At 40.4% G+C, this 25,194-nt stretch overlaps 1 protein-coding gene across 1 annotated transcript in view; it reads right to left on the bottom strand.

The window, feature by feature from the left end:
- LOC138901791 (uncharacterized) overlaps nucleotides 1–23,815 on the bottom strand; it is a 67,676-nt gene extending 43,861 nt beyond the window's left edge. Inside the window, exon 1 of the mRNA XM_070189583.1 lies at nucleotides 23,395–23,815. Coding sequence (XP_070045684.1) covers nucleotides 23,395–23,815 — 421 coding nt within the window. The remainder of the gene's footprint in view (nucleotides 1–23,394) is intronic.
- Between the last annotated feature and the right edge of the window lie 1,379 nt (nucleotides 23,816–25,194).

Genomic DNA, 25,194 nt, shown 5'->3' with positions numbered 1-25,194 from the left:
TTTATATTATTATTTGTGGCTCATAGGAACAAGAATCATCGAATTTCGAGTTCGTATGATAGAGCTAGAGCCTTTTTAGTGAAATATTAAATTACTGGTGCAAGAAGGTTCTGGTGCAGACCTTTAGTCATGGGAAATGGGCTTTTAGTTATGGGAAATGGGTTTTTATTGAGCAGTTTCGTTTTTAGCTCATTTCAACATTTTTGGAGCTAGGAAACTCGAATTTGGGCAAGTTTTAAGAGGATTTTCATCAAATGAATTGGGGTAAGTGTTTCGTACTCGGTTTTCATCATATTTTATGATTCCATGATTATTTTCATCTTTTATTAGTGAATCTATTGGAAGAAAATGAGATTTTTGCAAAATCTTTCAAAAACAAAAATTTAAGTTTTGGAGGTCGATTCGTTATCGAAATTTGGTAAATTTGGTATGGTTGAACTCGTATCGGAATGAGTGTTCGAATTTAGTAAAAATTCTGTCGGGTTCCGAGAGGCGGGCCCTGCGTTGACTTTTGGTTGACTTTTTAATGCAAAATTTTAAGTTGACATTTTATTATCCGGATTTGTTTCCGATGAATTTTAATGAAGTTATACAATCAATTTGAATAGATTTGAGTTGACCGGAGTTCAATTCAAGTAAGAAGGCTATTTTAGAATATCGACATATCCTCAAAAAAGTAAGTATCTTGCCTAACCTTGAGTGGAGGAAATTACCCCTTAAACATTGAGTCTTATGTGGAAATTGTGTAATTGAAAACCATCGAGGTGACGAGTACGTACTTGGTTTATATGTGCAAATTATATCGGTTAAAATTCATAGACGCCCTTATTTATTAAATTGGAAATTGTTGGTACTTATTAAATCGTGTATTTGTCATCCCTCATTCCTTGTTTGCCGAGGTTGTTTTTATATGCTAATTTGGTGTGATTATCACTGTGATTTTTATGTGAAATACCGTGGTTAGATAAGTTTAAAATGAGGTATTAATATATATTTATAAAAAAATTGGATTAAAGAAGACGTTGTTCTAGGCAAAGTTACTTTTCTATATCTGTTGTTGTTTTTGAGGTTTTATATACGATGTGTGGAGCCTTGGGCAATTTGTTGTAAAATTAATTATTTTTGTTGTATTTTTGGAGTTGGTTGTGGCCTGTGGGCAAATTGTGATATGAATTGTTGTATTGTGTTATCATTTAAACACTCTCCTTGATGTTATTTATGCTTCTTAACTTGCTTGTTAATGATATAGATATGCTTGGTAAGGAAGAGTGTAAGGCACGAAGGGTGATGCCGTGCCATTCATATATATTAATATGCTCGAAGGATAATGTCGTGCCATTTTATATACACTATCATGTGAGGGAGAGTGTAAAGCACGAAGGGTTATGCCGTGCTATTTTGTTTATATTATCATGTGAGGAAAGGTATAAAGCACGAAGGGTGATGTTGTACCATTCATATACATTAATATGCACGAAGGATAATGCCATGCCATTTCATATACATTATCGTGTGAGGAGGAGAGTAAAAGCACGAAGGGTGATTCCATGTCATTATTTTTATATTAACAAATGTTCATGGCACGAAGAGTATTTCCGTGCAGGTGAGGACAAGAGACAATTATTATATTGGGATATCTTTTCGTTGTGTATACATTCATCCCTTTATCTTGAGTTGTTATTGTGCACCTATGTTTTCTATGTGACTTGTAGTCGTTGTTGATTCCTGTGTGCCTCCCACTTTATTTCTTTTATTGTTATTGGCATTTCTCCCTCTTTGTTGATACTATTATATGTATGTACGATGAGAAAGAGATAAATGCACGAAGGGTGTTGCCGTGCCAATTGATTTCATCTACACACACACCGGGATGAAGGTATTACCGTGCCATTCGATGTGATATGTTGAATATATTTCTCACACCAGAAAAGTTAAGTGAGGTGTCACATGGTGACTTTTACTTGAAAGAATTATATTCGAAAGGTATTTACTTGAAAGAATTATATTCGAAAGATATTTACTTGAAAGAATTATATTTGAAAGATATTTATTCGAAAGAATTATATTCGTAAGATATTTATTTGAAGGAAGTATATTAGGGATATATTTAATTATACGGATTACATTCTAAAGATTTTTATTTGAAAAACTTATAGATAAAAGATGTATATTTTGAAGGACTTGATTAATTGGTTGTACTTGTGTTTATTATTTCTTTGAGCAATATTTATGGTGTTCTTGTTGCCTTGCTGCTTATGTCACAAGTTGATTATTATTGCCTTCACTGCTATTTGTTTTCTATTATTTTTTATGCTATATTGCACATATTCTTTTTGACTAGTGAGTGTCTTGACTGTACCTCGTCACTACTCCACCGAGGTTAGTTTTGATACTTATTGGGTACCGACTGTGGTGTACTCATACTATACTTCTGCATATTTTTGTGCAGAGCCGGGTATTAGAGATATCGGATTCGGACAGAGATTAGAGTCTGATCGCAAGGATTCAAGGTAAGACTGCTTGGTCATCGCAGTCCCTTGGAGTCTTTCTATTATATTGTACTGTCAACTCTTATTCGAACAGTATTGTATATTAGATCCTTGAGATCATTGCATGTATTCAGTTAGAGTTCGTGACTTTATATTACCAGTCTTGGGAGGTTGTGATAAATATTTCCGTTGTGGGTTTCGATTATCTATTTTAAAAAAAAGGCTTGAATTGTAATTGTTATCGGCTTACTTAGTCTTAGACACTAGGTGCCATCACGACGCCTGTGGTAAAATTTTGGGTCATGACATATGTAGATGTCACGACCCAAAATCCCAACCTGTCGTGATGGCGCCTATCATGGTACTAGGCCAGCCGACTCCTTACCAAAATAACGCAATATTTCATTTCAAAAATAACCTTCAAGCTATTTAACGATAAATCTTTCATCAGTAATTTAAATCAAAGAAAAATGCGAAAATAAAGGCCCGACATCGGGTGTCACTAATCATGAGCATCTACAATATCTGTCTGACAATACCAAGACCAATACAGTCTGTAAAAGAACTAAAAACATCTATAAGAGAACATGAGGGAGAAGAGCAGGGCTGCGATCGCCATGAAACTACCTTGCTAACTCTAATAGATCCGCGACGGATGAAATCAACACTCGCTAGCACGTCCAGTAACACCTGGATCTGCACACAATGTGCAGGGAGTAACGTGAGTACGCCAACTCAGTAAGTAACAACCATAAATAAAGGCTGAACAGTAGTGACGAACAATAAAACATATCAAGTTCATATCACAAAAATTCAGTAAAGTACAGCATGCTTTAAAAAAACAGCGTTTGAATCCATTCATCTCATTTAAAATCGGTTCCAGTAAAACTCATTTAAAGATATTTTTCAATAGTTTTTCAAACAAAGTCTCAATGCAAAGGTGAGCAAAAATTATAAAATCATGAACAACCCCTCGGGAAAAGCATCATTGATATACAGTCCCTCGGGCAAACCTCACAGTCACCCGTGCTACTCGGGCATACCTCACAATCACTCTTGCCACTCAGGCATACCTCACCATCACTCTTGCTACTCGGGCATACCTCACAATTACTCATGCCTCACAGTCACTCGGCACTCGCACTCAGTAGGTACCTGCGCTCACTGGGGGTGAGTACAGACTCCGGATGGACTCCTTCAGCCCAAGCGCTATATCAAGCCAAATCATGGCATAAATCACTCAGGCCCTCGGCCTATATCAAAAATTCTACGGCGTGCATCCTGATCCCATAAATATCCTCGCAAATCAGGCCATCTGCCTCACTCAGTCATAAACCTCTCAAGCCACTCATGCATTTGAGTAGAAACAGGGAACTCAACCCAAAATAACATTTATATGCATCAAAATAGAGTAATAAAACTGAGTTATGCAGTAAAAAGGTATGACCATGACTGAGTATTAATTTTCAATCGAAAACCGTGAGAGGATAGTAAGAAAAGGCCCCTGAGGGTCCAAGCAGTACTGGCACAAGGCCCAAACATGGCATTCAACCCAATTTACAGAAACTTTTTTCTAAAACACATAAGTATTATACAATTTTAATAAAATAAGCAACTCTACAGTTGCTACGGGACGGATCAAGTCACAATTTCCAACGGTACACGCCCGTCACCTAGCATGTGCGTCACCTCAAAATAGTAAAAACGATACGAAAATCCTAGGTTTCGTACCCTCAGGACAAGATTTACAATCGTTACTTACCTCAAACCGTGTAAATTTTTATTCCGTTATGTCCTTGCCATGAGAATTTGTCTCCGAAAGCCTCGTATCTAACCACAATTAATTTGATTCAGTCAATACCAATTATTGTAATTAATTCCGTAAGGAAATACTAATTTTCCAATAAAATTCTAAATTAACTCAAAAATTGCATGTGGGGCCCACACTTCGAAACCCGTCAAAAGTTACAAATTATGAACGCCCATCCAACCACGAGTCCAACCGTATAAATTTCACCAAATTCTGACATCAACTCGACCCTCAAATCTTTAATTAAAGTCTATGAAGATTTCTACCATTTTCAACCCAATCTTTACCCGTTTGAACTTAACAATCTTTTCAAAACTTTATTGGTATGTATACATAATACTCTTACACCCAAGAATTATACTATTATTCAACCATTTTTACTTCAAACTTGAAATTGAAGAATTAGGAAAAGAAATTCTTACCTCTTTGAAGCCCTAGCAAGATCCTTGTGAAATCTCCAAACCTTGAACAATAATTGATGGATAAATGAGTAATTCTTCATTTTCTCTCTCTAAAATGCTCTCACCTCTTTCTAAAATGTCAGATTTTGGCTAAAAAATGAGCTTCAAGGGCTATAAATCGAAGTTGGGTCGGGTCAAAAATTAGAAAGAATGGAAGCTCTGACGCAGTTATGCGAAGGTATGTGGTCCGCATACCGGCCACATAATTTAGTATTGACACTTGGCATTACTGACCCGGTCTGCGGTCATTATGCGGCCCGCATACTTGTTCTGCGGTCGCATAATGCACCGCAAAACAGGTCTGCGATCGCATAGTGCACCGCAGATTTTCCTCAAATCTTGCCCCACTCCTGATCCACTTTGCGACCATTATGCGGTCCGCAGAGTGATTCTGCGACCGCATAGTGGTCATAGAAATGATTCTTTTTCCGATAAAATTTTCCTTTATACATCGGTGCATTGTTCAACCTAAAAAGTGCGAGCCGCGGCGAGCAAGCGAGAAATTTCTATAATCTTTGTACTAATTGATCTACCTCGACACCACCAAACCTTAATTTCCTTAGCAAAATTTTTCCGGGATCGTTACACATAAGTCAATATCCGGTCAACCTTTTCAACTTAAATTCTAAACCTTGGAACTAAGTGCTCCAAATCATTTCAAAACCTCACCGGACCCAAACCAATTACCCCAGCAAGCCAAATAACAACTGAAACTCACAATCTGAGCAGTAAATGAGGAAACTGGATTACAATAGTCAAAACGACCGGCCGTATCATTACAGTAGATAATGAAGTTAAGCTACTTTTATAACAAAATAGTTTAAAAGTTTAAAAACGTGTCATGCTCTTTATTTTCATTCCTTGTCCTTTTCTCGGATTGATTTCACTCATATTTTGTCAATGATAAATATTTTGTATCGGAGTTTTATACTTCTATAATAATATAAATAAATAAATAAATATTATTTCTGAATTTTTAGTTTTAAATCATCTCAAATTTTGAATAATGAAGTGTTTATATATTTTTGTCGAATAAAATTTTTATTTTCAATGTGTTCAAATAATTTTTTTAATATAAGATGAAACAATAATTAATTCTTAAGTATTAAACATTAGAAGATCCTACATATTTGTTCAAATAATAATAAGCAAGTTGTAATTTTAGCTAAGAAAATCTTTATTTTTAAGTGTTCAAATGAGAAAAGAATTTATAAAAATAAAACTTAAGTGATTTTAAAATCATATACGTTAGGAATTCTTGAGTATAATTTAAACAAGAAATAATTTAATAAGATATATTTTATTTTAATTTTAAAATCTTAAATATTAAAAAAAAATACTATTTTTTCAAATGTAAAATCAAAATTTAAAAAGTTTAAAATGTAGATTTTCTTGAAATTTAGTGCGTTTATAATTGCAAGTAAATGTACATATTAACTTATTTACATGATTTGTTCTGAGTAGAGTTTCGCACATTAACCTAAATTATATTCCATACATTAACTCTAAGTAAAATTTTCTTTTTTAGGAGAGTTTTTATTGTCTATCGTGAAATTTATTTGTTCATTAATCCCTAGAGCAATTGTTCATGCATTTATGAGTCTATTTATCTGGACGTGTTTTATCAAATTAGGGGGTTTTCCTCTTTTCACATTTAAGTTTCAATTTATCTTTTACGGAAGTCACTTTAGAATTTTTATAATATATGGAAATCAAGCTATTCAAAAAATAATTTTAAACTCCTAAATATTAGAATATTATACATAGTTCAAATAACGAAAAATTTAATAAATATAATTTATTGGATTTTTAAAATCCTAAATATTGGAAGAATAACTTAAATTACTATTTTGTCTAATGTGAACTTTTATTTTTAATGATAAAAAGGCTAACGATATTTTGTTAAGGACCTTCGTGCTTTTAATATAGTATAGATGTTGTTGAAGATAAAGCTAAGAATATTATCTGCTATCTTATTGTGAATTTTTTGTCATCTACCATGTAAATAAACGAAGCGACCACTTTTAATAAACAAAAGCTTAGAATGGTTCTTTCATCCTAAATCGCAGCGGAATAAAGAGTGAATACATGCAAGTATGAATTGATTATCTCGAAATTCAGGAAAGTTGAAAAGAACTACTAACGAATAGCTCATATAAAAAGAGTATTTAAAGGAAAAGTAAGATGCAAACAACTACGTACTTAATAGGAGCATTTTATTTATGTCAAATATCCCTAAGAATATTCATAGGACGCGGCGGTGCGTATTTACGGTAGAACAATTTTTTTTTACTTAGCTCAGTGTATAAAATTACTATAACAAAAATTGAAAGGAAGTTCCAACTATCATAACAATTAATAATTCTCAATTCAACCAAATCAGTGTCACGATCCCAATTTTTCTCCGTAGGATATCGTGACGGCACATAGTCTCTAAGACTAGGCAAGCCTAATATGTATCCAGAGATAACCGAAATAATAATTAAAGGCTCAAAATCCAACAACTAGCATAAGGAAAATCTCCATAACTCAGTATATACATATTTGCCCAAAACCCGACGAAATACAAGTCACAAGCTCTATGCCAATATCAAAGTCATCCCTATAAAACTATATCTAGTAAAGAAGAAAAATATAGAAATTGATAGAAGGTGACTTCGAGGCCTGCGGACGCGGGCAGATGTACCTTGAAATCTCCAAATGCGAACTCATCTCACTAGTGTCGGGACTGATAGGAAGTATCTGGATCTGCATAAAACGATGTGCAGAAGCGTAGCATGAGTACACCACAATGGTACCCAGTAAGTGCCAAGCCTAACCTCAGTAGAGTAGTGACGAGGTCAGGTCAAGGCCCTACTATAAATAATAAAAAACAGGGAGAAAGATTTAACAATATAATAATAATAATAATGTAACAACACGACCGGTCATTTTACTTTTTAGATCCACATTTCCCTAAATAAGACTCCCCGTATGTGCTTTTTCTGTTTAATGACTTGCGGGGATGGTTAGTTCGGGATTTGGAAGGGTTCGGTTGAAATCGGAACACTTGGCTCCTTAGTTTGGCTTTAAAGGGCTATGTTTGACTTTGGTCAACATTTTGAGTAAACGACCCTGGAACTGGGATTTGACGGTTCCAATAGGTTCGTATGACGATTTTAGACTTGGGCGTATGTTCGGATCGGATTTTGGATGACCCGGGAGTATTTCGGTGCTTAATGTTGAAAGTTGGCTTATTGAAGGTTTAAAAGTTCTTTGAATTAGGTTTGGAGTAGGTTTTGGTATTATCGAGGTTCATTTGTGATTCTGAGCCCGAGAATAATTTCGTATAGTGATTTAAGACTTGCACACAAAATGTGGTGCCCTTCCGAATAGTTTAAGTATGAATCGGCATGTTCGGAGTAAGTTGGAAGAATTTGAAGTTCATAAGTTGATCCTATTGGTTTTGGGTTGTAATTCTTAGTTTTAATGTCGTTTTCCGCATTCTGAGGATTTGATAAAGTCCGTCTCATGTTTACAAACTTGTCGGTATGTTTGGACGGGGCCTCGGGTACAATCCAGACGATGCACAGATCGATTTAGAGCTCAAAAGGGCTGCTGGTGCACCAGTTCTTGTGTGCCCGCACCTGCGAGCTTTTGGCGTAGGTGCGAACTCGTAGATGCGAGCTCTTGGCCGCAGAAGCAGCTTTGGGAAATTGGCCAGTGGTCTGCAGAATTGGAGAAGCACGCGCAGAAGCGGCCTCGCTTCTGCGATGACTAGCCTGCATGTGCGAAAGGGCGCTTCGCCATCCGCAAAATTGGGATCCCGTCCGCAGAAGCGAAGTCAGCCAGCCTAGGCATTTTCGTAGAAGCAGACCTTGTTCCGCAGATGCGGCACTGTGACCGCAGATGCGAAAGTCCTGGAGGCAGAAGGCTTCATTTATTACGGGACTTAAGCCATTTCTAACCTATTTCTCTCACTTTTGGTGCTATTTTGGAGCTTCTTGAGAGGAGTTTTCACCTAGCAATTTGGAGGTAAGTAATTTCTATCCAATGTGAGTTAAATACATAGTTTATGGGTAGATTTTAATATATAAATTTGTGAAAATTATGTGTTTAGATAAAAAACCTAGACTTTGATAAAAATAGAATTTAACCACGAAAATGGTTATGGAATGGGATGAAAATTATATATTTGAGTTAGTAAGGTTATGGGTAACGATTTTCTTCGAAATTTTTTGGAATCTGGGCACGTGAGCTCGGAGGAGATATTTAAGAATCTTCCAATTTTGGTTGGGTAGTTACTCTAACATCTAAATCATTAACTTTTGAGCATATATTGATTAATTTATATAATATTTGACTAATTTCGGGTTGTTCGACACCGAGTTGAGGCTTTAGGGTGAATTTGAGGTCGGAAAGTGAGCTTTGAGATAAGGTAAGTCTCTTGCCTAACCTTGTAAGAGGGAATTTACCCCATAATTGATTTAAATTGCTATTTGCTTCTAATTGTGGGGGCTACGTACTCACGAGGTGATGAGAGTCCGTGCGTAACTTCTAATTATGCTTATGTCCGGGTAGTTTAGGACCAGAATCATGAAATACTTGTAATGTTTGCACCTTACTTGTTAATTAAAGTGCCTAAATTATATTGGAACTTGATAAAGGAATTGTAAAAGACTGAATTTCACTTACTTGAGTTTTGGCGTGTTACTTGACTGTTAATAAGAATTTTGTTTCGTTGTATAGTAGCCTTGTATTAGCTCTTAAATCGGTTGTTTATAAAGTATCCTCTCTTCTTGTGGAGCTAGTTGAACGCCTCGGCAGTTGATAGATATATCTATGGTTCGTGCCGCTCGACCCTCGGCAGTGTACACATTATTCTGGATCGGGTCGTACAACCTCGACATATTCGTGTGTGATAACACTCGAAGTGTAATTATATATTTGATATCTTTTTATGGCTTGAGAGGCTAAAATTATATAAGCTAGAAAGTAATTTGGGACTTACCATATGTGAAAGAATTATTTACTTCTGGCTTGTTATTGAGTTGTTATCATTATTTACATAACCCATGCTTATTTATAACTTATGTATTTCTGTACTGTTAGCACATAGTAGGTGTCGATGTGGACCCCTCGTCACTACTTCTTCGAGGTTAGACTTGATACTTACTAGGTACATGTTGTTTATGTACTCACGCTTAACTTCTGCACTAACCGTACAGGATCTAAGGCAGGTGCATCTGGCGGTCACGCCGGTGCGCATCCGCGATACCTGAGGCCTAGTGGTGAGATGCTTCCTAAGTCGTTCTGTGACACCTAGAGCCTTTCTTTTGTATTTATTTTTCGTCTATTTTATTTCAGACAGTAGTTAGAATTTTGTATATTCTACTAGGGCTCACACACTTGTGACACCAGGTCTTGGCACACATTCTAGTAGACTTTATGGTCTTTGAGTTTTTACATATCTATGATTGCACTCAGTTGCTTTTGTTTTATTTATTAAACTTTCTACTTCTTACATCTCTTAATAAATGAAATTTAATTACTTGGAAACCTATTAAAAAGAGCAATCATGTAGTTAGTTCACTGTTGGCTTGCCTAGTGGCGACGTTGGGTGCCATCACGGCCTACAAGAGAAATTGGGTCGTGACAACATGGTATCAGAGCACTAGGTTCACGTAGGTCTCACAAGTTATGACCAGGCCTAATAGAGTCTTGCGGATAAGTGCGGAGACGTCCGCACTTATCTTTGAGAGGCTATAGGATGTTAGGAAACTACTTTTTTCTTCATCTCCTATCGCGCAGGTGATATTGTGCTAAGTATCATTCTCTTATTCTCTCACAGATGGTGAGAACGCATGCGGCAGATGTACCCGGTCATGGAGGAGCTGCTCCCACTATTGCTAGAGGCTGAGGAAGGGCTCCAGCTCGTGGTAGAGAACGAGGGCGTCCTAGAAATATTCCAGTCATGCCACCCGTGGATCCAGTAGAGGATTCTTTTATTGAGGAGCAAAGTAAGGTGCCTGCTGCAAAGCCAGCCCCGATGGATTTCATGTCCGCACCGGGATTCCAGGAGGTCATGGGCCGTATGCTGCGGCTCATGGATTCTATGACTCAGGCAGGTTTATTTCCAGCAGACCCAGCCACATCTTAGGTAGGAGGGGGAGCACAGACCCTTACCGCTCAGGCTCCAGGGCATGAAACTACCGTATATCAGACCCCGAGCACACTACCCATGGGCGGAGCTCAGCCAGTTGTAGCAGCTATACCTGAGCCCAGACCAGCTGCGACCGGCGATCCACAGAAGCTATTGGATAAATGGACCAGACTTCATCCTCCTGTCTTTGGAGGTGAGAGACATGAGGATCCCCGGGATTTTATTGATCGGTGCAGGGATAGACTGCACAACATAAGGATATTGGAGACCCATAGGGTGGACTTTACCACCTTTCAGCTGGAAGGCAGGGCCTATAGATGGTGGCAGTCCTATCTTCTTGGCAGACCAACAGGTTCTCCTCCCATGACCTGGGATCAGTTCACACGTCTCTTCTTGGATAGATGTATTCCACCCTCTCAGAGGAGAGAGTTGCGGTTTCAGTTCGAGCAACTTCACAGGGTCAAATGTCGGTGACCGACTATGAGGCGAGATTCTCTGAGTTGTCTCGCCATACACTTATGATACTTCCTACTGATGAAGAGAGAGTCCTGAGGTTTTTTGCTAGTTTCCACTCTGGTATCTAGGCCACCATGGCTCGAGAGGTAGAGATGAGGACTTCTTACGGGCTAGTTGTAGAGATAGATCAGAGGATCGAGGGTGTCCGTCAACGGAGTCGAGAGCAGGCAACGAGGGATAAGCGGTTTTGATATTCTAGAGAGTTCAGTGGTGCCCCGGCTGGGGACAGTGGTAAGTTTGTGAAGGGCCAGTCTAGCAGGCCCACATATCTAGCACCGCAGCCTCCTCGAGGTTCTCCAGTGCGGCCTTATTTCAATGCCATGCTAGAGAGTTCCTACCGCCCACCAGTTATTCAGGGTCCCTCCGGTGGGTATTTAAGCCATCAAGGTCAGACTTCAGGTCAGCAGTCCACCATACCGAAAGGTTGTTTCGAGTGTGTGGACCTTAGTCATGTGCGGAGGTTCTGCCCTGACCGACTATGAGGCGAGTTTCTCTGAGTTGTCTCGCCATACACTTATGATACTTCCTACTAATGAAGAGAGAGTCCTGAGGTTTTTTGCTAGTTTCCACTCTGGTATCTAGGCCACCATGGCTCGAGAGGTGGAGATGAGGACTTCTTACGGGCTAGTTGTAGAGATAGATCAGAGGATCGAGGGTGTCCGTCAGCGGAATCGAGAGCAGGCGATAAGGGATAAACGATTTCGATATTCTAGAGAGTTCAGTGGTGCCCCGGCTGGGGACAGGGGTAAGTTTGTGAAGGGCCAGTCTAGCAGGCCCACATATCCAGCACCGCAGCCTCCTCGGGGTTCTCCAGTGCGGCCTTATTTCAAGGCCATGCTAGAGAGTTCCTACCGCCCACCAGTTATTCAGGGTCGCTCCGGTGGGTATTTAAGCCATCAGGGTCAGACTTAAGGTCAGCAGTCCACCGTACCGAAAGGTTGTTTCGAGTGTGTGGACCTTAGACATGTGCAGAGGTTCTGCCCCAAGCTTCGGGGCAAGGTAGTGCAGCAGGGTCAGTAGGCTATGATTACAGCACCAGTTTCCCCACTAGCCGTCCGGCCGCCTAGAGGCAGAGGGCAGGTGGGTAGGGGCCTTCCTAGAGGTAGAGGCCATCCACGAGGCGCTCCATCCAGATTCTATGCCTTCCCAGCCATACCATATACAGTAGCCTCAAATGCCGTGATCACAGGTATTATTTATGTCTGCGGTAGGGATGCTTCGGTACTATTTGATCCGGGGTCTACATATTCATATGTTTCATCTCTGTTTGCTCATTTTCTGGGAGTTCCCCGTGAGTCCTTGGGTACTCATGTTTATGTGTCCACTCCAGTAGGCGATTCTGTTATTGTGGATCAGATCTATCAGTCATGCATTGTTACTTTCTGTGGTTATGACACCCGAGCAGATCTTATGTTGCTCGATATGACCAACTTTGAGGTCATCCTGGGCATATATTGGTTGTCTCCATATCACACCATCCTTGATTTCCATGCCAAGACTGTTACCTTAGCGATGCTGGAGTTGCCTAGATTGGAGTGCAAGGATTCGTCTGTCAGTATATCCAGTCAAGTTATCTCCTTTCTGAAGGATCGACACATGGTCGAGAAGGGTTGTTTGGCTTATCTAGCTTATGTTCGGTGTACTACTACAGAAACTCCGGCGATTGATTCAGTGACCGTGGTCTGGGAGTTCTCCGATGTATTTCCTTATGATCTTCTAGGCATGCCACCCGATCGTGATATCGATTTCTGTATTGATTTAGCTCGAGTTACCCAGCCTATATCTATTCCACCATACCGCATGGCTCCGAAATAGTTGAAGGAACAACTTGAGGAGTTTCTAAAAAAGGGGTTCGTCAGACCGAGTGTGTCGCCTTGGGTTGCACCAGTGTTATTTGAGAAGAAGAAATATGGGACTATGCGGATGTGCATTGATTACCGCCAGTTGAACAAAGCTACCATTAAGAATAAGTACTTGTTGTCGCGTATAGATGATTTGTTTGACCAGTTGCAGGGTTCTAGGGTGTTCTCTAAGATTGACTTGATATCGGGGTACCATCAGCTGAAGATTCGGGATTCCGATGTTCTGAAGACGACTTTCCGAACTAGATATGGTCTTTATGAGTTTCTAGTGATGTCTTTCGGTTTGAGTAACGCCCCGACAGCATTTATGGATTTGATGAACTGAGTGTTCAGGGCATATATTGATTCATTTGTCATTGTCTTCATTGATGACATTTTGATCTACTCACGTAGCATGGAGGAGCACGAGCAACATTTGAGAGTGGTCCTTCATACCTTGCGGGAATAGAGGCTATATGCTAAGTTCTCCAAGTGTGAATTATGGATGGATTCTGTGGCGTTCTTGGGGCAATGTTGTATCGGGCAAGGGTATTAAGGTAGACCCCAAGAAGATCGAGGCAGTTCAGAGTTGGCCTTGTCCTACTACGGTGACTAAGATTAGGAGCTTCCTAGGTTAGTAGGTTATTATCATCGGTTTGTGGAGGGCTTCTCATATATTACAACACCATTGACTAGATTGACCAAAAAGGGTGCTCCGTTTTGATGGTCTGATGATTGTGAGGCGAGCTTTCAGAAGCTCAAGACCGCATTGACTTCATCACCAGTGTTAGTGTTGCCTTCTGGTTCAGGAATGTATATTGTGTATTGTAATGCTTCACGTGATGGTTTGGGTTGTGTATTGATGCAGGAGGGCGAGTTATTGCATATGTTTCACGCAAACTAAAGCCCCACAAGAAGAATTATCATGTACACGATTTGGAGTTGATTGTTCATGCTCTTAAGATCTAGAGGCATTATCTGTATGGGGTGTCCTGTGAGGTTTACACCGATCATCGTACCTTGCAGCATTTGTTCAAGAAGAAGGATCTCAATTTGAGGTAGTGCAGGTGGCTTGAGTTACTAAAAGATTATGATATTACCATCCTTTATCATTCGGGCAAGGAAAATGTAGTAGCGGATGCCTTGAGCAGAAAGGCAAAAAGTATGGGTAATTTGGCATTCATTTCAGTAGAGAAAATGCCACTAGCTTTGGACATTCAGTCCTTGACTAACAGACTTATGAGGATATTTCAGAGCCAAGCAGAGTTCTTGCATGCGTTGTCGCCCAGTATTCTCTATTCGAGCAGATCCAGGCTCGCTAGTTTGATGATTTGCACTTTTTAGTTCTCAGAGAGACGGTACTACAGGGTAATTCCAAGGAGGTTACTATTGGTGAGGATGGTGTTCTACGACTTTAGGGTCGCCTATGTGTTCCTAATGTTGATGGCTTGAGGGAGAAGATCCTAAAGGAGGCACACAATTCTCAGTATTCTATTCAGCCAGGTGCTACGAAGATGTATCGCGACCTGAGGCAGCATTATTGGTGATGAGGGATGAAGAATGACATAGTTGAGTATGTAGCGAGGTGCCTAAATTACCAGCAGGTTAAGTATGAACATCAGAGTCTAGGTGGCCTACTTCAGCAGATGACTATACCTGAGTGGAAATGGGAGCGCATTACTATGGACTTCGTAGTAGGGTTATCGCGGACCTTGCGGAAGTTTGATGCAGTTTGGATCATTTTCAACAGGTTGACCAAGTCGGCACACTTCATTCCGGTTGTTACCACGTATTCTTCAGAGAGGTTGGCTCAGATTTACATTCAAGAGATTTTTTGATTGCACGGTGTGCTTGTCTCCATTATATCAGATAGAGGCCCTCAGTTTACTTTGCATTTCTGGAGGGAAGTATAGACTGAGTTGGGGACCCGGGTAGAGCTCAGCACAACCTTTCATCCGCAGACTGACGGGCAGTTAGAGCGGACAGTTCGGATCTTGGAGGATATGCTTAGAGCATGTGTGATTAAATTCGGAGGGCAGTAGGACCGGTTCTTGCCTTTGGCCGAGTTTGCTTACAACAAGAGCCCAGCATCGAGATGGCTCCATTTGAGGCTTTAGATGGTCAGCGATGTCGTTTTCCCATCGGATAGTTTGAGCCTAGCGAGGCTAAGTTATATAATACTGATTTAGTGAAGGATGCCTTGGAAAAGGTAAACTTGATTCAGGAGCGACTTCGCACAGCACAGTCTAGACAGAAGAGTTACGCGGATCAGAAGGCACGTGATTTATCATTTGCGGTGGGCGAGAAAGTTCTCATGAAGGTCTCGCCGATGAAGGAGATCATGAGGTTCGGGAATAAGGGCAAGTTGAGCCCAAGGTTTATAGGTCCATTTGAGGTGTTGAGATAAGTTAGGAAGGTTTCTTACGAGCTTGCTTTGCCTCCCATTCTATCGGGAGTTCATCCGATTTTCCATGTGTCTATGCTCCGGAGGTATACATGCGGAGCAGATATCCACACATATTCAGCACTCCAGGTATGATTCTAGACCCGTTCTAGGATGAATGTTTGTTTAAGAGGTGGAGAATGTAACGACCCGACCGATCATTTTGCTTTCTAGATCCTCGTTTCCCTAAACTTGTCGAACGGGTTTGAGCAGTCTGTCTCATGTTTACAAACTTGTCGGGATATTTGGATGAGGCCTCGGGTGCCTCGGGTGCAATCCGTACGATGCACGGATCGATTTAGAGCTCAAAAGTGCTGCTGGTGCACCAGTTCTAGTGTGCCCGCACATGCGAGCTTTTGGCCGCAGGTGCGAGCCCGTAGATGTGAGCTCTTGGCCGCAGAAGCAGCTTTGGGAAATTGGCCAGTGGTCTACAGAATCGGAGAAGCATGCGCAGAAGCGGCCTCGCTTCTGCGATGACTAGCTTGCAGGTGCGAAAGGGGCCGCAAATGCGCTTCGCCATCTGCAAAATTGGGATCCCGTCTGCAGAAGCGAAGCCAGCCAGCCTAGGCATTTCTGTAGAAGCGGACCTTGTTCAGCAGCAGTGCCATAGATGCGGCCTTGTGACCGCAGATGCGGAAGTCCTGGAGGCATAAGGCTTCATTTATTACGGGACTTAAGCCATTTCTAACCTATTTCTCTCACTTTTGGGCTATTTTGGAGCTTCTTGAGAAGAGTTTTCACCTAGCAATTTGGAGGTAAGTAATTTCTATCTAATGTGAGTTAAATACATAGATTATGGGTAGATTTTAACATGTTAATTTGTGAAAATTATGGGTTTAGATGAAAAACCTAGGTTTTGATAAAAATAGAATTAAACCACGAAAATGGTTATGGAATGGGATGAAAATTATATATTTGAGTTAGTAAGGTTATGGGTAACGATTTTCTTCGAAATTTTTTGGAATCTGGGCACGTGAGCTCGGAGGAGATATTTAAGAATCTTCCAATTTTGGTTGGGTAGTTACTCTAACATCTAAATCATTAACTTTTGAGCATATATTGATTAATTTATATAATATTTGACTAATTTCGGGTTGTTCGACACCGAGTTGAGGCTTTAGGGTGAATTTGAGGTCGGAAAGTGAGCTTTGAGATAAGGTAAGTCTCTTGCCTAACCTTGTAAGAGGGAATTTACCCCATAATTGATTTAAATTGCTATTTGCTTCTAATTGTGGGGGCTACGTACTCACGAGGTGATGAGAGTCCGTGCGTAACTTCTAATTATGCTTATGTCCGGGTAGTTTAGGACCAGAATCATGAAATACTTGTAATGTTTGCACCTTACTTGTTAATTAAAGTGCCTAAATTATATTGGAACTTGATAAAGGAATTGTAAAAGACTGAATTTCACTTACTTGAGTTTTGGCGTGTTACTTGACTGTTAATAAGAATTTTGTTTCGTTGTATAGTAGCCTTGTATTAGCTCTTAAATCGGTTGTTTATAAAGTATCTTCTCTTCTTGTGGAGCTAGTTGAACGCCTCGGCAGTTGATAGATATACCTATGGTTCGTGCCGCTCGACCCTCGGCAGTGTACACATTATTGTGGCTCGGGCCGTACGACCTCGGTATAATCATGCGTGATAAGACTCGAAGTGTAATTATATATTTGATATCTTTTAATGGCTTGAGAGGCTAAAATTATATAAGACAGAAAGTAATTTGGGACTTATCATGTGTGAAAGAATTATTTACTTCCAGCTTATTATTTAGTTGTTATCATTATTTACATAACCCATGCTTATTTATAACTTTTGTATTTCTGTACTGTTAGCCCATAGTAGGTGTCGATGTCGACCCCTCGTCACTATTTCTTCGAGGTTAGACTTGATACTTACTGGGTAAATGTTATTTATGTACTCACACTACACTTCTGCACTAATCGTGCAGGATCTGAGGCAGGTGCATCTGGCGGTCACACTGGCGCGCATCCCCGATACCCTGAGGACTAGTGGTGAGCTGCTTCCTGAGTCGTTCTGCAGCATCTAGAGCCTTTCTTTTGTACTTATTTTCTGTCTATTTTATTTCAGATAGTAGTTAGAGTTTTGTATATTCTACTAGTGCTAGTACACTTATGACACCAGATCTTGGCGCACATTCTAGTAGGCTTTATGGTCTTGGAGTATTTACATATCTATGATTGCACTCAGTTGCTTTCGTTTTATTTATTAAAATTTCTACTTCTTAATACTCTTAATAAATGGAATTTAATTACTTGAAAACCTATTAAAAAGAGCAATCATGTAGTTATTCACTGTTGGCTTGCCTAACGGCGACGTTGGGCGCCATCACGGTCTATAGGAGAAATTGGGTCATGAAAAATGACAAGGAAATGAAACAAGGAGTAAACCAAGAGTTATCTACAAAAAATCAAGGCAAATAATACATCACGGAAGGAAACAAAACAACCAAAGACAAGTACAACAAATAGAGAAAGATCAACAAGGGTCACTACCGAGGTACCGCCTCGTAGTCCCAATCACAGGAATAACTCACAATCATTTCTTATATCACCGCGAAGCCTTTACATTTAGTTTTGAAAATCAGTTTCCCGAAATAGCATCTCTCGTTTTAGCCCACCTTATCACACCGCATGACTTCTAGTAGTTCCCTTGCTAGCCATGCGTATCAAGCCTACCTTATCTTGCCGCATGCGTTCCAATCCCAAAAACCTTATACTACCACATGCGTATAAATATCACAACGTATCACAAATCTCACCTCAAGTGCCCAAAATCACAACTTTCCAGAGAAACCAAACAAATACAATATTTTCACAGTAAAGAGCCCATGGCTCAACCACAATGTACGCAAAAGCCTCAACAATAACAACCGGAATGAACAACTCAACATAATGGTATTTCATAACTTAACACTTTGCCTCAATTTGAATCACGGCCTTTATATCTCAATACCAATTTCAACAACAAGATATTCCACGGTTTAACAACTTCAAGTAAAGAGTTCAACGATCAAATAGTGAATATGGAATAAAGGAAACAAGAACTTCAATTAAACATGTAAGACAATTAACATGTAAGAGAATAAGGCAAGTAGACATGTGAAATTAGACTAGAGATGATGACTATAACATGCTAAGGTAACTCCATTACGGCGTGAAAGGAATCTACATAGCTAAAACTGGTAATTTTTATATTTAGCCCGTATACACACTCGTCACCTTGCGTATATGGCTTTCACATATCACAATTATCACAACCAACACAAATCCTAAGGGGTAATTCCCCCATACATGGTTAAGCAAGTCACTTACCTCAAATCACGCTAAATCAATCTACTAGTAGGCATTTCCATCGATTATCCAACTCCAAACGACTCAAATCTAGCCAAAACAACTTCATACTATAAATATAAACTATAGGAAACTAATTCAAACAATGAAATTACAATCTTTGCAAAGAATTAAAAATCAACCCAAAAAGTCAACTCAGGCCCATGCCTCGGAACTCGACCAAAATTACAAAATCCGAACACACATTCGATAACTAGTCCAACCATACAAGAATTACTCAAATCCGACATGAAATCGCTTTTCAAATCCTCAAATTTTTAGCCTAAGAAGTTTCTAATTAAATGATGGAATTATCAATTGATTCATGTAAATTAACCAAAACCGAGTTAGGATTCCTTACCCCCAAATTTTTCCTTGAAGAACCCTCAAAATATCGCCTCTCACTAAGCTCTCTAAGTCCAAAAATGGATTATGAAACAAACCCTCGAATTTTCCCCTTTTCTGCCCAGCGAATTCGCACCTGCAAACCATCTACTACATCTGCGGCTCCGCACCTGCGGAATTTCCATCACATGTGCGGTCATGACTTATCCCATCAACCTCCACTTCTGCGAGAACCACGCTGCATTTGCATATGCGCACCAGCGGTGAATAAGTCGCACTTGCGATCCAGCCTGCACATGCGCTTCCCTCCATTGCAGAAGCGACCTCGCTTCTACGGAGACCATCCCGCTTCTGCGGAGACCATTCCACTTCTGCGACCCCAGCTGGGAAAGTCCATCTTTGCTTTTGCAATCCACAGTTTGCTTTGTGAGTCCGCATTTGCGGCCATCCTCTCCGCAGGTGCGATGACACCAAAAGCTGGAAACTTTAGGAATTGCCTCGAGTAGGTCCGTTTCCACCAAAAAGTTTCAAACCACATAACGGACCTACTCGAGGCAAAAAATCATATCAAACATCATCGATTCTACGAATCGCAACACAAATTCAAGCCTATGAACTATGAACTTCTGAATTCTGAAACCAATGTCGATTCATACCAAAACAACTCTGATTGACTTCAAATTTTGCACACAGGTCATAAACGACATTACGGGCCTATTATAACTTCAGGAATTGGGATCTGGTTCCGATATCAATAAATTCAACTCCCGGTCAAACTTTCTAATCTTCTAAAACTTCAACTTCCCAACTTTCGCCAATTCACGCCGAAACGACCTACGATCCTCCAAATCAACATCCGGCCACACTTCTAAGTCCAAAATCACCATACGGAGCTATTAGAACTGTCAAAACTCCATTCCAGAGTAATTTTAAAAAACGTCAAACTACGGTTAACTCTTTCAACTTAAGACTCCAACTGAGGGACTATGTGTCCCATTTCCCTCTGAAACTCATCCGAAATCAAAACCAAACACCCCGGGGCAGTCACATAATCATGATACAATATAGATGAGGCAATAAATAGGTCAGGGCTAAAATACTCAAAACGACCAGCTGGGTCATTACAATCAGTGAAAAAACTAGAAAAAGAATAATACCTTTGGTCAAAAGTATCACGTCCCGAACCTGGGCCTAGACGTAACATAACGCTCGGTGTCTAACTACATGTGAATGAGCGAACCAACTGGCTGGCTAAAACAACATGTGTTATCATAACATACTGAATATGAAAGATAAACTAACACATGTTATTATACTGAAAGTTTGAATGATATAAATCAAAGTTCATAAACATTAATATAAGTCTGAAACATAGATGTAGTCAACATTGCTTAACATGAAAAGCATGCGACTCTATCTAACTATTATTCTAGTATATGAAGCCTCTAATGAAGTACTGAAAATACTAACTGTCTGTAAATACTGAAAGAGTGTAAAGTAATGGTAATACCCTGAAAGAACTAGGGCTCACCAAATAGCTGGTACAAGGATCCTAGCACTATGAATCATCAACATGTAAATCATTGCATGTATCGTGAGATGCATGTCCCGGACAAAAGGGACGTCAGTATATTTGAATTGCATTGGTTATGTAAAATAACTAAAAGAAAGAACTATAATTGCTGAAACTGAAAGGAGTTGATAACTGATAACTGAAATGATAACTATTGAAACTGGAACTGAAACTGAAATGATAACTCATAATTGATAGCTAGAATGATAACTGATAACTAAAATGATGACTAATAAGTGAAATGAACAAAGGAAGTAAGGATGTGAATACTCCCTCTTCTGAATGATGAACTGCCTGTTTATCTGAATAAACTATGGCCTCGGGCCTAATATATATGTGCACAAGCTACGGCCACAGGCCCAAGTATACGTATACATAACTACGGCATTAGGCCCAAACATGCATAAAATATAAACTATAGCCTTAGGCCCAAACATGCATAAAGCATAAACTATGGTCTCATGCCCAAACGTGCATAAAGCATAAACTACGGCTTCAGGCCCAAATACAGGTGTTCAACATTCAGGAATTTAAATCGAGGAATTGAGAATCATACTGCAATATGTGATGCTGAAATACTAAATCATATTGAGTTACATGATATTGGAATACTGAATAGGGCTAGACTGAGACATGTATTCTTGGACTAATTATGAAAACTGAAACTTTAATTGTTTATGACATGCTGAGTAATCTAGACTGAGACTCATGGGCATCAAACCCAAGTATATATTGATTACGCACTGAGCTCACAACATTCAGAATGAAAGTCATGAACGAGTTATGAAGCTATAGAATAGAAGTTCTGCAACTATTCAAGGAACTATGCTTAACTATATATATTTCTGAGGCAATTAGTAACGTCGTAAAAGAAACGTAGTGTAGGGAGAATCATTAACATTCCCCAACATAGAGAGTTAGCCTCACATACTTTGACTCTAGCCTTTTTAAGCATATCACAATGTCCGTCTCCTCTTTCAATGATAATCTATGACAATATATATCAAGAGGAACCAATATTAGCATTAATGCTCATGTTTTAGTCACTTGGGCATTTTATCAAACACCTTATGGGCGTAAAGCCTCATAGCCCTCATTAATGGTGTCTCTACACCGAACAACCCCATTCTCTTACTCGTAATAAATTCTAAAATATCAAATTTCTTATAATCAATATCATCCATCATCATCCATAAGATAAACAACACCCTTAACCAATAATCAACAATCAACAACCCAAACCTTTGACCGTTCATGCTTTTCTATCATATCCATCAACTCATATCTCATGAACTTAGAGTGTTGGAGAATTGAAATTAACTTAGAATCACCATTATAACTTACCTTGGACGGTGGAGGGACCTTGGAGGAAGTTAGGTTCTTGAGAGCTTCCCTTTCTAGAGCAAGTTTTTGTGGTTTGGGGTGTGGGGGACAAAGTAGGGCTTTTAAAACAACCCCCCGGGTGCGCCCCCATGCAGACAAAGGCCCAAATGCACACTTGAACACGCAGAAGGGCAGTAGCACTGCCACAAGTGCGCGGCCATGCATGGGACCATCCGGGAGTGCACCTGGGTGCGCATACTGCGCATTATCTAGTAAAACGCACATGACTTTTTTCACATAGATCCGTTTGGGATCCACAATATATTGTTGGAAAGCTATTTCAAGGGCTACAACTTTCATGTATTATGTTTTCCCAAATTCTCAACATATTTTCATGAAATCCTACTAAAACAGACTTTCCATAAACTTAGTCGATTTTATCAAATCTTATACACCTCACTCTCCGTCTTGATTCCAAAACAACTATTTCTATCCATACTCATCCCGATAGGACTTTATATTCCAAAGATATCACATTAATACTCATTTAACACATCCACACCTAATTCGTATTTATGGAGTGTTACATTATCTCCCCCTTGGTATCATTCGTCCTCGAATGATTATCCTTGCAGTAACTATGGCTAACTCTGGACCTTAAATGGGTCTGATGAAAACATGTGATCATTGAACTGTCTTGACCAGATACATACTAAATTGAATGAATACATGATTACTGAACTGTTGAGATACTGAACCGCATAGGTACTGAATTGACTAAATACCGAGCTGGCTGAAACACCCGCCAGCTAACATAGCATAACACAAGCCTCACACGACATCATAATGCGCATAACATGAAATATATAGATGAATACTGGTCTGTCATAGATATGTGAATACTGAACTAATATGGATATATGAATACTGAACTGACACGAATATTTGAGCATTGTGTTGATATGAATATATGAGAACTAAAATGTCATCAATATCTGAGTACTAAGCTGGCATAGATATCGGTGTCCGTAACCCGGACCAAGTGATAGATACACCCCTTGTTAATCATCTTCGTGGCCTTAAGGTAATAAATAAACCTACCCTTCGATACCACATTATCCCCCTTCCACTCAACAACTGTCTCACTTAGAAATTCAAACCTCACAGTTCTAGTTCGGCAGTCGAGCTTAGCAAAACATGAATAAAGCCAATCCATTCCCATAATTACATCAAAATCAACCATCCCTAATTCAATGAGATCGGCCACGGTGTCCCGACCACGCATCGTGACAACACAACTTATATACACTCGTGCGGCCACAATAGACTCGCCAACCAGAGTAGATACAAAGAATGGCTCATGAAGTTGTTCCAGTTCTATCCCAAATTTCATAGCAACATAAGGGGTAACATAGGACAAGGTGGAACTGGGACCAATAAGAGCGTATACATCATGAGTTTGGACAGTCAATATACCTGTGACAACATCTAGAGAAGCCTCTACATTCTGGCGACTGCTCATAGCATAGAAATGGTTGGGTCCTCCTAAACTCTGCGTACCACCCCTGGCTGCACCATGCCCTGCTGGTGCCGGAGGGCCTCGAGCTGGAGGGGGTGCTGAAGATATAGCAGCTGCAGAATTGGATGGCTATGATGTGCCCCTGCCCGCACCCTGGCGGGATGAACGACAGTCCCTCTGAATATGACCCATCAATCCACACCCATAACATATAGGTAAGTCCATGTAGCAGATCCCCGAGTGCATCTTCCCACACCTGGGGCATGGGGGTCTCCGCTGCTGTGGGAATCTCCCTCTTGATCGGCCCTAATGGTGGGGTCCCTTGCTTCCCTGATTGGGCCTGAAGCGACTCCCCTGCTGCTGACTGTGCCCCGCTGGTGGTGCACTAGCTGAAGACTGAGCATGAGACTGGGTTGTCCCTCCAAATGACACCCCAAAGTTGCTCGTGGACCAGGCCTTGCTGGTACCCTCTCGCTCCTTTCTGTTCTTCAACTTGCGGTCCTCTGTAGCTTGAGCAAATGCTACCATTTTCCCATAGTTCATATCCGAATTCAAGGCAGCTGTAGCGGCCTCATTGATAACTAAGGGGCTAAGGCCCTGCACAAACCGGTGCACTCTAGCCTCCATAGTAGGCAACATGTGAATAGCATATTTTCATAGGCGCGCGAACTCCATGTGATACTCCCACATACTCCTACTCCCTTGCTTAAGATTCTCAAACTCTGCGGAATGGGTTGCCCTAGTCTCGGCAGGCAAGAAATGGTCCATAAAGGCATTCGTAAACTCACTTCATCTCGCTGGAGGGCTCCCCTCCTCCCGAGAGTCCTCCCACAGCTCAAACCACGAATATGCCACACCTTTCAGGCGGTAGGCGGCTAACTCCACTACCTTCATCTCAGTAGCGCGCATAACCCGGAGAGTCTTATGCATCTCATCAATGAAGTCATATGGGTACTTATCGGGATTAGCACCCGTGAACACGGGAGGATCCAACTGTAGAAACATGTTCACCCTAGAACCACTAGAATCCCTATGTTGGCTAGAGGATGTATGCGCAGCATTCGGCCTTTGGGCCTGAGAAGCCACTATCTGAGTCAACATCTGAATAGCTCCCCTAAGATCCCCATCAGAAATACCAGAGCCGGAAGCTGGGGCTGGAGGTGGAATCGGAATATCAGGTGGAGGAACCGTCGCACCCTCAGTAGGTGTAGGAACTGGTGTGGGCCGATGTAGTGGAATCAGGTAGTGTAGCAGCTGGGGGATTACCCTCACCTCTCGGGTGTTCGCCTGCATCATCAAGTAAAGGGTCAACTGCCACTCCTAGGGCGACATTGACTCCTGGTCCAGTTCTTGCTCTCTTCTTAGGTTCCATATACTGAAAG

This window comes from Nicotiana tomentosiformis, chromosome 11 (assembly GCF_000390325.3).
Source record: "Nicotiana tomentosiformis chromosome 11, ASM39032v3, whole genome shotgun sequence".
Classification (NCBI taxonomy): Eukaryota; Viridiplantae; Streptophyta; class Magnoliopsida; order Solanales; family Solanaceae; genus Nicotiana; species Nicotiana tomentosiformis.
The sequence above is the reverse complement of the archived record's forward strand: the minus strand, read 5'-3'. Positions and strand labels throughout refer to the sequence as shown.